We start from the raw sequence: 11,169 nt of genomic DNA on the forward strand, positions 1-11,169 counted from the left end.
GTGTGGTCTTTTTATTGGGCTCAAATCTAACTAAATAATCATGTAGATGCATAGGATGATGACATGTGTCCGTCCATTAGATTAAAGGGCACAAATGCTTCTTCTTTTTCGGACGACAAGGGCACTAGTGTTTCAATAATATAACTAATGATATATGTGTACCATTTATCATAGTTCGGATATACTTTTTCCCTTTTTAAAAGTATTACATATATTAAGTGAAAGAGTAGCTATGGATAAAAAGCAAAGAATTAAACGCGGGTGACGAAAACCTTTTGCTTACCATATTGAGAGGCCTCTTCTGAATTCAGTCTCTCCCACTTATAGCTCTACTTTGTCTTTCACAAACAAATTTGCTTCTTCACTTGACAGGTTCTTCCCTTTAACCGACCTAAATATGTCTGTTTTTCTGCTCTATCATTTGATGATTCTGTGATGAATTTGATGTTTTGGTTTGGAATTGAGGTTATTTTTATGTGATTATCTATTCCGTTTGATATATTGTGGATTGCTAGTTCGTATAATTTTGGAAACTAGGTTTTCTCTCGTATATTTTAATAATTTCGTATTTCTGCGGTGGTAGTTGGATAAAATTTTAGGAAATATGCATCTTGATGAATTCTTTTTAATTTGATTTCTGATGAGTTTCTTTGATCCGTCATAGTTTTCATCATCTCATGCATTTTCTATCTTATTTTGATGTATTTGTTTGTGATTTTAAACTGATTCGGTCGAATTGTTCTTCCCTGAGCATCAGCATTAGCCTATTATTATGCCTCTGGAACATGTCAGCACGATGCTATTTCTTGTGTTGATCAGCTGTTTTTATTCCAAGTTGCTTCCACCTGTAACTATTTCGTTATATGACTTGTAAATAATGATCAGCAAACAGAATGTGAGATGATAACAAAATGAACATGTTGAATTTTAAGTAATATTTATATATCTGCAACTTGATATTTTGTAATTCCTAATTTTTGATTCACATGATGCTTTTAGATTTGGACTATGGGTCAAACACTCGGTTGCATTCAAGTAGATCAGTCAACTGTTGCTGTGAAAGAACAATTTGGTAAGTTTGATCAAGTGCTGGAGCCAGGGTGTCACTGTTTGCCATGGTGTCTTGGGTATCAGGTTGCTGGTTCACTCTCATTGCGAGTGCAGCAGCTTGATGTTCGCTGTGAGACCAAAACGAAGGTATTTTCATATCTATCTCGAAGATCTAAATTGTTCTGTTTCTCTGCTTTTTACGACAATTTTAAACTCATTAATAGAAAATCATGATCTATTTGTATCTTGAGAAAAGCATTATGTGAGGTCAAATTTAGTTTCTCATTCCCTAAACCTTGTATCTTTTTAAGTTCTACGCATGTCTCCCTTTTGGAACTTCCTAGTTTGATCATCAAAAGACATAAGTATTGTTCTCATTGTTCCAGGACAATGTTTTTGTTACTGTAGTAGCATCCATTCAGTACAGAGCCTTAGCAGAGAACGCGGCAGATGCATTTTACAAGCTTTCAAACACCAAAGGACAGATTCAGTCCTATGTTTTTGATGGTATGTTTTCAAAACTATATTTGTAGTGGTTGCCATGGTAAGATGAGGAGCTTGTGGCTCAAGCAGTATATGACTGACTTCACTTTTGCTGTACCTCCTCTAATCAGCCCACAACATAAGAAGTATGAAAGGGTAAAAAGGGGGAGGATGTTGATTGGTGTCATAGACTTGTAGAATAATGGGGTGGAAATCTGTGATAATGATTGGCAAGTCATGTTTCTTTATACCACACTTTGTATTTTGCTTAACTTACTCTATGACACATCTTTACAAGCTTTTCTCAGCATCAGTATGTCTTCCTGGTATTATTGATATTATATGGCATTTCTTTTTGGAGGGCATTAACTTCAATAAATAGTATGTAGATTGGGTGGTTTCTCTGCTGGTCATCTTGGGTTTTGTAGGACTTCTATATGTATGCTTTTTTCTGTTTATCTTGCTATGGTAGCGCAATGAGTATTTTTTATACTAAGCTTGAGACATAACATCTATCAATCTCCTTTTAGTTATAAGGGCCAGTGTGCCACGAATGGGGTTGGATGCTGCATTTGAGCAGAAAAATGAAATTGCTAAAGCTGTAGAGGAAGAGCTTGAAAAGGTAATATGGTTCTTGCCTTAAATAACCAATTCACTGTTTCAGTCTCTTTACATTTTAATTATGCTGAAATTCTTGTCCTTTTTTGTATAAAATTACAGGCTATGTCTGCTTATGGGTATGAGATTGTCCAGACCCTCATTGTGGATATAGAGCCAGATATCCATGTCAAGAGGGCAATGAATGAGATTAATGCTGGTATGGACAAATTAAAATCTGAGGAGACTAGTTTGTTTGTTAATTGTATGTCTAAGTTATTTAGTGCCTGCGACAATGTTGAGCTAACCATGTTTTTCCTTTTTCTTCTATATGTTTCATGGAGGCAGTTGTGTTTCCTTGACAATGACTGCATTCGATATTCTTTTCAGAAATAATCTATTGCCTAGTAGTGTATGTGATTTGCTCTGATAACCCTTTGCTGGTGACAACAGCTGCAAGACTCCGTGTTGCTGCGAATGAGAAGGCTGAAGCAGAGAAAATACTGCAGATCAAGAAAGCTGAAGGAGAAGCTGAATCCAAGTACTTGTCAGGGCTTGGCATTGCTCGACAGCGTCAAGCCATTGTGGATGGTCTTCGAGACAGTGTGCTTGCCTTCTCAGAAAACGTACCTGGAACATCACCAAGAGATGTGATGGACATGGTTCTTGTTACTCAGTATTTTGATACAATGAAGGAGATTGGAGCTTCTTCCAAGTCATCTGCAGTGTTTATTCCCCATGGACCAGGTGCTGTCAAAGATGTTGCTTCTCAGATCCGGGAGGGTCTTCTTCAGGCTGAAAGTATTCAGCATTAGTTTAATAAAGGTGAAGGATAATTGATAGTCTTGTGTGGTTTGATGCTCTTTTAGCTTAGTATTGATACGGTAGCTTTATTTGTGTTGTGCTTATGTAGTCCATAGATTGATACACGCAACGTTTGGTTTTAGTAGCTTGTGTATAGGTGTTACCAACTAAGCTGGCAAACAAAAAGTTCTGCAGTTGATTGTGTTTATCTTGTTAGATGTCTCTATAGGAATTTTAGGTATTTACTTGCCAAGAGTAAATCACATCACTTAACTGGCCTATATTAGCTGCTAGTACTCCTTCCGTCCTATTTTGTATTTCATAAATTTTTTGCCTTGTTTTGCTAGAAATCTTTCAACTATTTTAAATGCGTTAATTGTACAATGCTATTACTGTATCTAGGTTTGACACCTCATAACGAAAGAACAAATTAGCCAGCCACCTAGACTACATTATAAATGAACTTTTGGTCAGTCGATTTTTCCCTCAATTCTCTTCCATGCGAGTGAAGACGCTTTTTAATCTTAGCGAAGGAAAAACACTGCCAAAGCTAGAAAAGGCACAAAGCTTTCGACTCCCTTCCATAGCTCTTCCCAAGAGAGCCACTAGGATCTATAGTAAATGACACTTTGAAGTAGGTCCTCTTGTAATCACAAGATAGGAATTTCAATTTTGTATTTGTCTTTGTTCATAGAACGAGTTCGACTTCTTTTATATTAATTATGTTGTACACGGGCTATACATTCCTAAAAATAGATAAATGCATAACTGTTATGAGCCCTATAGGATTATCACCCACGCTATACATTCTTTAAAATATATAAATGCACAACTGTTCTAAGCCAAGTCACCCTGGTTTCCTTGATTATCTTGACGCAGCCTGCTCATAAAGTAGTGAAGCGAAGACAAAAGCCTGATACACATGGGCTATAGAGCAAATTAATTTTCAATCTCTGGCCACCAATATTGCCTCAGCCATCAGCAACAAACCCACAGCAGTCCCCAACAATTTAAACAGCAGACCAGCTAACAACTTGCAAGATATCATGGCATACCCAAACACAGCAAGCAAATAAGAACAATTTTCCCACTGCAATTATCATAAAATTAAGTAGATGAATGCAAACTAAATCCAACGAATTAAGGATAAATTTTGGAACATGCCAAGTAGAAAACATATTATGGATAATGATTCTTCAACAATGCGCTTTTACTTGGACAAAAATCTCGAGCAAAAAACTCTCAAGCCTCGAGTCTATGGGTATAATGAGGTACCCAACTTACCCATCATCAGTTTCAAAAAGAGTTGTCAAAAAGAGTTGAGAATAAGAATGTACGATGTCAGAATGACACGACGTTGGTTGAAACAACCACCTAAAATTATTTTTTCAGTCCAGAACTACCAGATAAATTGCCACAGAAACAAGTCTTCTAATTTGCTCAATAGTCCATTGTCTACGGGTGATTGTCCTAAACCTCTGACTATGCCTATGGCTTAAGAGCCAAGGCTAGTCCAAATTTGGCACTTTTGTCAACAGCTTTGGTGTCCACCTCTCCTGAAATGGTGAAAAGAGACTTTGGACGCCACTCATGCTGGATCAGAGCAGTTGCCGTGCCAAAGTTGTTAACCCTTGCCTTAACAGTCGTCAAGGGATCCAATTGATGCTGAGTTCCAACAGTGATGGTGTTCTCACTGGTAGAGAAGCTATGGGTCACCTCCGCACCAACAGCAGTACTAGTCAGGGGGGTGACTATGTGGTAGTATGATGCACTCAAAGAATCTCCCTTGTTATTACTGAATTTTCACCATACATGCAAAAAAAAAAAACCAAGCTAATCAAACACTGAATAAGCATTCCAAAAATCAGTCTGCAACTAAAATTATTTCATCATGTACTGTTTGCAACAAACTTTGATCACATGTGTAGCATGGGAACTAGGTTGACAAGTTAAATATAGGTCATACACCCAGGTCAGCAGTAATGCATAGACAATATCAAGCAAGACATCTGACAGCAGTGAAAACAACTCACAGATTCAAGGAAGTAATGAGGTCGGCATTTGTGAAACTCAAGCCTGCATTGCACTTTGTGATAGCTCCTGCCTTGGTGTCAAAGGATACATCAGTTCCTAGAGCAAGAACATTGGTTCCCAAGACACCAGAGAAGTTGACAATGGGATTTGCTGTCAACCCAACGCTGGTGCATATCCCAGCATAGTCATGTAAATATTGAAGTTCCATCTATCATGCAATACAAATAAGAATTTAAGCATCAGTAGTACACATTTTTACACGTTAATCCTATAATAATTATAGGAAGCAATCTTAGCTAAACCAATATAGTTGTTTACCTTTGCAGAACTTTGATCAGGAATTCGGCAACTAAAAATTGTCTTCAGCCCAGGAGCAGCTTCATCGACAGTAACAGTTGCCAAAAGCTAGCATTGGAGACAATTAAGTAAAGACTAAGAATCTTATGATAACATGTCCCAAGAAGAAAAAGGCTTCACAGTTTATGCTAAATAATACACTTTAGAGCCGATGAAAGGAGGATGAAGAAAGTAGATCAAAACAAACCTGTAATTGATCAAAGAAGTTTTTAAGACTTGTAGAGTGTGTGTTTGTGTGTGTGTGTGTGTGTATCTGGGTTGTTGAAGTGGCTTATGACTTATAGGTAGAGACAAGACACATGAGGGTTATTGTCAAATAAAAACTAGGAAAAACTTTAAAGATCACAAGCCAAGACCACAAGAACACACCATAGGTGCTACAGCAAATATATTAACTTAAAATGAGTGAACAGAGGTACTCACATTTGAGTTCGTGTCTACTTTTATATCAGTTGTGATATTCTTGTTCTTCAACTGAGTGTTAACATCAGCCAGAAATAGATCACCTTTCTTCAATCCAGATGAAGTAATAGCCTACCAAAAGAAAGATAAGGATACTTAACTTATGGAATAACTTGTACTCCTAAGAAAATGAAGAGCAATACACGTGCATAAATATATCCCCACATTTTTCAGTGAGTTAAGAAGCACTAGTGCTTGCAATTACGATCAAAGTAAATCAATATTCAGACAAATTTCTGTTGCAAAAAGGACAGCGACAATCAGCTTGGCACAAGTGACCATATTCATCATATCAGAAAATACGATGAGGAGAATACCAAAATTCTACAGTTGAGCAAGGGCAAAAGATAGTGCAGTCTATCATATCACAACGTAAAGTAATGTTCCTAACAACCAAACAATCTAAAAAAAGGTGCATAAACCACCCACATGGTCCTTTGGCTAGTAGTAAGTTGCATATGAATTATAATGTATTGACTGTGGCATGACTATTGATCACCAGTTTTTTTATGGGATGGCTTGATTATTTTGTATTGTTAAATTGGAACAAGAATTGCAGTGGCAATCAGTATGACACAAGTAACCATATTCATCATATCTGAACAAATCATCGAGAGGGTGTTTCATACTCTCCTTTTAGAAAGGAGTATCCTGATTACCAGAATCCAGGATATCATTAATTGACCCGGCCCCACACTAGACCATCTTACCTTGAACCTCGATCAAGTTGAACATTAGATGAGGAGAAGAAAGTGCAAACTATAGTGCAGACTATCATGTATCACAACGGGAAATAATCTTCCTAACAACTATACAATCAGAAAAAGATGCACTTCACCATCCACAGGGTCCTTTGGCTCATAGGAGTTATATATGAAATGTAATGTATGGTTGTGGCATGACTATTGATCCCCAGTTTTCTTATGGGATGGCTTGATTATTATTATTGTTGTTAAATTGGATAAAAATTGTTTCCTCATTTGGTTTAGTTCTAGTACTTTATATGGTTTACCCTATGTGATTAAAACTAGTATACATAATTAAGAATTAGAATAAAAATTATAATTATGTAATTTAATCATCTCAAGGTAAGAATAATTTCAAAAGGAAATTCTAAGGCGACATATTATAAAGGAACAGATAAATGAATAGAGCCTATACAAAACATGAAATTTGTCCTAAACATTTCGTCCCAAAGAATACTTGAAACAAATGAGAGAGCTAGTGTAGGTTAATTACATTTAATAGTGCAAAAGACATTTTTAACCATTATGTGCTCAAATGAAGGCATGTATTGCATTACGTAATATGTGTGATTGAAGCCTACATGTTAATGAATATTTCGATCAAGCACCGATACAAACGTTCATTTGAATCCATATATAGTTCATAAACCCCCCTTCAGAAAAATAATCATATATATTTATAGTTAACAGACGAGTCAGATCTTATTTTTTCCATAAAACAGCAACAGCAAATTATATACAGATACATAGAAAAGAATCCTAGCTAACTCATAGTAAAAAAAAAAAAAAAAAAAAACAGATCCGCAGCTAAGGAAGGAGAAAACTCACAACTCCGGTAGGAGAGTAGGTCGTAATTGTGAATTTGTGGTCAGTCTGGTAATCCCTGTACAGAAGATCTGTTCAACACAATAGAGAAGTCAACACCGCATTTCGTCTTGCGAACAGCAAAGAGCAAAGTTGAATTAAAAAACTATAGACTAACTCCGCCGTGTATGTATAAACAAACCTGTACTAATATGTATCTAAATGTTCATCAAAAAAGACATGCAGTCATTTTCAAATTCTAGATCCGCATCTGTCCAATAATATATCAAATAATCTGGTATATGCATACATTTGAATATGTGTATCCAAATTCTAGATCCAATAATATCCTAAGAAAAAAGTGAAAACAAACCTCGGGTCTTCTTGCCGATATCGGAGTAGAGACCAGGTCCTTTTCCCATGATTGAATCGAATATCACAGAGAAGAAGAAGAAGAAATGGAGACAAAAGCTCTGCAGCTATGGAGAAGAAAACAATATGTAGAAGTAGAGTGCAGAGTATATAAAAGCAACAGAAGCCCTAATTTGTAGCCAGTTGGTGATGAAACGGTGGTCTTACTACTACGTGTACTCCGCTTCATCTGGACCGTAGATTGAAGGTTCTCATGCTTTAATCACCGTCAATTCTAGCGTTGAGATGCGGAATAGTGACGACACGTGGCATGTCATACAAAATGCCTTACGATTTTAATTTCTTTGGCCACAAGACAAGATAATGGAAGACATGTGTTGTTCATCAAGAAAACGTTTAAATTTAAATTAAATATGGACCATTTGTATATATACTTTTATCACTAAACAAATTTAAAATATTATTTAAAAAGCCTAATAAATATGAATTTAATTAATTGTTCAATTTTGTTGGATTAATTCTTTTATTTGATCACACTAACAATCCCCCCACTAAATGGAAAAGAGGCATGCTTTCTCTCTTGGTGCAAGTTAGCATAACTTGCACCTACCATGGGTAAGAGATTTCGTATACCATCTCAGAAGGCAATAATGGAAAAGGAAGCACAATTCATGAAAGGAATTTCTCGATGAGGTAAAGAATCAGGTCAGGCAAGGGGAAATAATGCAGAATCTAGTACGAAAGCAGTTGATTCAAGCATGAAGTCGGTTGAATCTAGAGAAGAAGATGACTCACAGTTAAGAACTACAGATCTGAAGTCAATGCAACTGAGAAACAAAGCTAAAGTGACAAGTGAGGTGCAGATCGAGAATTTACCAGAGGAAACCAATGGAACAGTGATAGCAACTAAGGAACAGGTAAGACAAAAACAAGCTCAAGCTATGGGAATTTGGACTGAGAACATACAGTCGTCAAGAGGTGGAAGTCAAGTTGAATCAAGCAGTAGCAAACCGTCGTGGGCAAATGAAGTAGAGGAAGAATTTGGTTCACAAGGTAGACAGAAATCGATTTGGGATGACTTTGATATAGCAAAATTGTTGAATGCAGGGTACAAATTGGAGTATGTAGCTCCCTCAAAAGATGGAGAAAAATAGGTAGTGGAGATCGAGTTGGACAATATCAGATCTGAGATCAAATTTTGGGGGAATGCAGTAGTTTGCTATGTGCTTGGAGCGTATCCTCATTTCCAAGTAATACAGGGTTATATACAACGTCTATGGGGGAAGTATGGAATTGATAAGGTGGCCATGATGAAGAATGGGGTGGTAGTGGTGCGATTTGCAACAGAGAATAGGGAAGCAAGAGGTGCTACAAGGTGGAATCTACCATTTTGACAACAATAAGCCATTCATTGTCAAAGAATGGACACCGAAATTAGAGTTCACAACGGAGGAACTACAAACTGTGCCTATTTGGATTAAATTGCCAGGTTTAGATTTCAAATACTGGAGCATGAAAGGGTTGAGTAAGATTGGTAGCCTGATAGGGAGACCTTTTAATGGTAGATCATAATACCGAAGAGAGAAATGGATTAAACTTTACTCGACTACTTGTTGAGGTTGAGCTGGGAGCACAATTACCAGATGAGGTGAGATTCAAGAAAGAGAAAAGGAAGGTGATTGAGCAACCAATACAATATGATTGAAAGCCTTCACTCGGTAAGTTTTGTACTAAATATGGACATATGGAGGAGGAATGCAGATTGAAGAAGAAAATACCTAGACCTGGTCAGATAAAAAGGGCAGATGGGGTGATGAAATGGCAAAACAAGCAGAAACAAGTAAAAGAGGCGGATCCACAACCAAGGCAGACAAAGGTAGTGATACAACAACAGTCTGAAACAATAAAAGGGGATAAAGAGGGAAACAACAAAAGGGAGGGATGGTAAACACCAGTTAGATTGGGGAAGACAACTCCAAAGACTCCAGGGTAAAATTCTCCAATTATGAGTGCAAATTCTTTTCAAATACTGCAGAAGAGGAATGAATATGAAGGAAATAAATGTAATGTGGGAGGACAGACTATGGTAAGGTCTGGCGATGGTTAATTTACTTAGTTGGAATGTGAGAGGGTTGAATGCCCCTAATAAGCAAAAGGAAGTTAAACTCGTTTGAAATGAAGAAGAGGTGAGTTTGATTGGCTTGCTGGTAACAAAAATAAAAAGTGGAAGAATAGAAAAGTTGGCTCAAAATATGTTTGTAGGATGGCAGTTGTAACACCTCGGTTTTCGAAAGAACTAGAATTAGAAAGAACTAAACTTGGAAATTTTGGCACAAGTTATGCTAAGTATGAGTTTTAGGTCAACTTCAAATGACCATAACTTTCAGTACAAGATGAATTATGTAAGATCTCAAAATGAAGAAAATTCTAGTTTTCAAAAAGCTGGTGCCAGTACCGACGGAACCACCCACGGACCGTAGATAGAACCATGAACCATATGTGGGGTTCCATCGCTAAGGTCCAAAATTTGATGGTCTTTGATCCCACCCACGGTTGACCAGTACGGTCCGTGGTTGGACTTACGGACCGTTGGCGAGGTTCAACAGCCAATTGGAGGGAATTGGTTGTTGGGTCAACTTCAAACGGTCATCTCTTTTAGCACTGAATGAATTATTTGTCCTATGACCTATCAAAAGAAAGATAATTGAATCCTCTTTCCAACGCCATTGAGTTTGCTAAAATCCCATCTTCGAGCAAAAAGTAATGCTCGTTTTAGTGAAGCCCTGTCGGGCAGAGCTTGATCGATGACTCCTACCGACGGTTGGTAGGTCAATCGACGACCCGTCAGTCCTGTAGTAGGTGGCACTCTTCAGATTTAAGTCAGGGTTGTTTTGGTCCTTTCCCATATGCATTGGGAACTTAAACTACGTCGTTTTACTCAATTTAAGCCTAATAAGTTAGTCAGACATACCCAGAACCCTCATTCACCTAAGATCATCCAAACTTAGAGCAAAAAAGAGAAGAAGGAGGCGCCAGTTTCCCAAGAACAATCAAAAGGTTTGCCTCAAGTTTCAGCCCTGAAATCGAAGGATTTCTTCTTAGATTTTGTGACAGGTATGTGGAATTTCACTAGTGGGTTCCTTTCATCCACTAGGTCCATAAAATTTAGTCAGCTCGTTGATTCTCCATATCTTGTTTAGACCTAGGGTTTCTATAACCTTGGATTTTGTTGTGATTTAGCTATTGTAGTATCCTTAATCTGAATAAAATGTTTTCTTGGAAAGTTTGCTTAATTCCTTGTATGAAACTCAGAACTGTAGTTTGTGTAGATTCTCCTAGTTCATGAATCACACTTGCTAGGTCAGTTAAACAGATAATCATGCTTTAGATTTCGAATATCACATTATTAGTATATAAATGTTGCATTCTCAGTTAGTATGTCAGTATTTTGAGCTATTCA

At 37.1% G+C, this 11,169-nt stretch overlaps 2 protein-coding genes across 2 annotated transcripts; one reads left to right on the forward strand and one right to left on the reverse strand.

Moving 5' to 3' along the window:
* The first annotated feature begins 226 nt into the window (after nt 1-226).
* On the forward strand, nt 227-3,215 carry LOC102602004 (hypersensitive-induced response protein 2). Its single transcript, XM_006361771.2, has 6 exons — nt 227-372; nt 1,000-1,197; nt 1,437-1,557; nt 2,064-2,155; nt 2,254-2,350; nt 2,584-3,215. The coding sequence occupies exons 2-6, from the start codon at nt 1,009-1,011 to the stop codon at nt 2,943-2,945; spliced, it is 861 nt and encodes a 286-aa protein (XP_006361833.1). The 5' UTR covers nt 227-372; nt 1,000-1,008; the 3' UTR covers nt 2,946-3,215.
* Nucleotides 3,216-4,065: 850 nt separating this feature from the next.
* LOC102577832 (mitochondrial outer membrane protein porin of 34 kDa-like) lies at nt 4,066-8,035 on the reverse strand. The gene is made up of 6 exons (XM_006361772.2): nt 7,711-8,035; nt 7,362-7,429; nt 5,749-5,859; nt 5,287-5,373; nt 4,968-5,176; nt 4,066-4,729 (listed from the first exon to the last, which is right to left on the reverse strand). The coding sequence occupies exons 1-6, from the start codon at nt 7,757-7,759 to the stop codon at nt 4,423-4,425; spliced, it is 831 nt and encodes a 276-aa protein (XP_006361834.1). The 5' UTR covers nt 7,760-8,035; the 3' UTR covers nt 4,066-4,422.
* Between the last annotated feature and the right edge of the window lie 3,134 nt (nt 8,036-11,169).

This window comes from Solanum tuberosum, unplaced genomic scaffold, assembly GCF_000226075.1.
Source record: "Solanum tuberosum cultivar DM 1-3 516 R44 unplaced genomic scaffold, SolTub_3.0 scf00369, whole genome shotgun sequence".
NCBI lineage: Eukaryota > Viridiplantae > Streptophyta > Magnoliopsida > Solanales > Solanaceae > Solanum > Solanum tuberosum.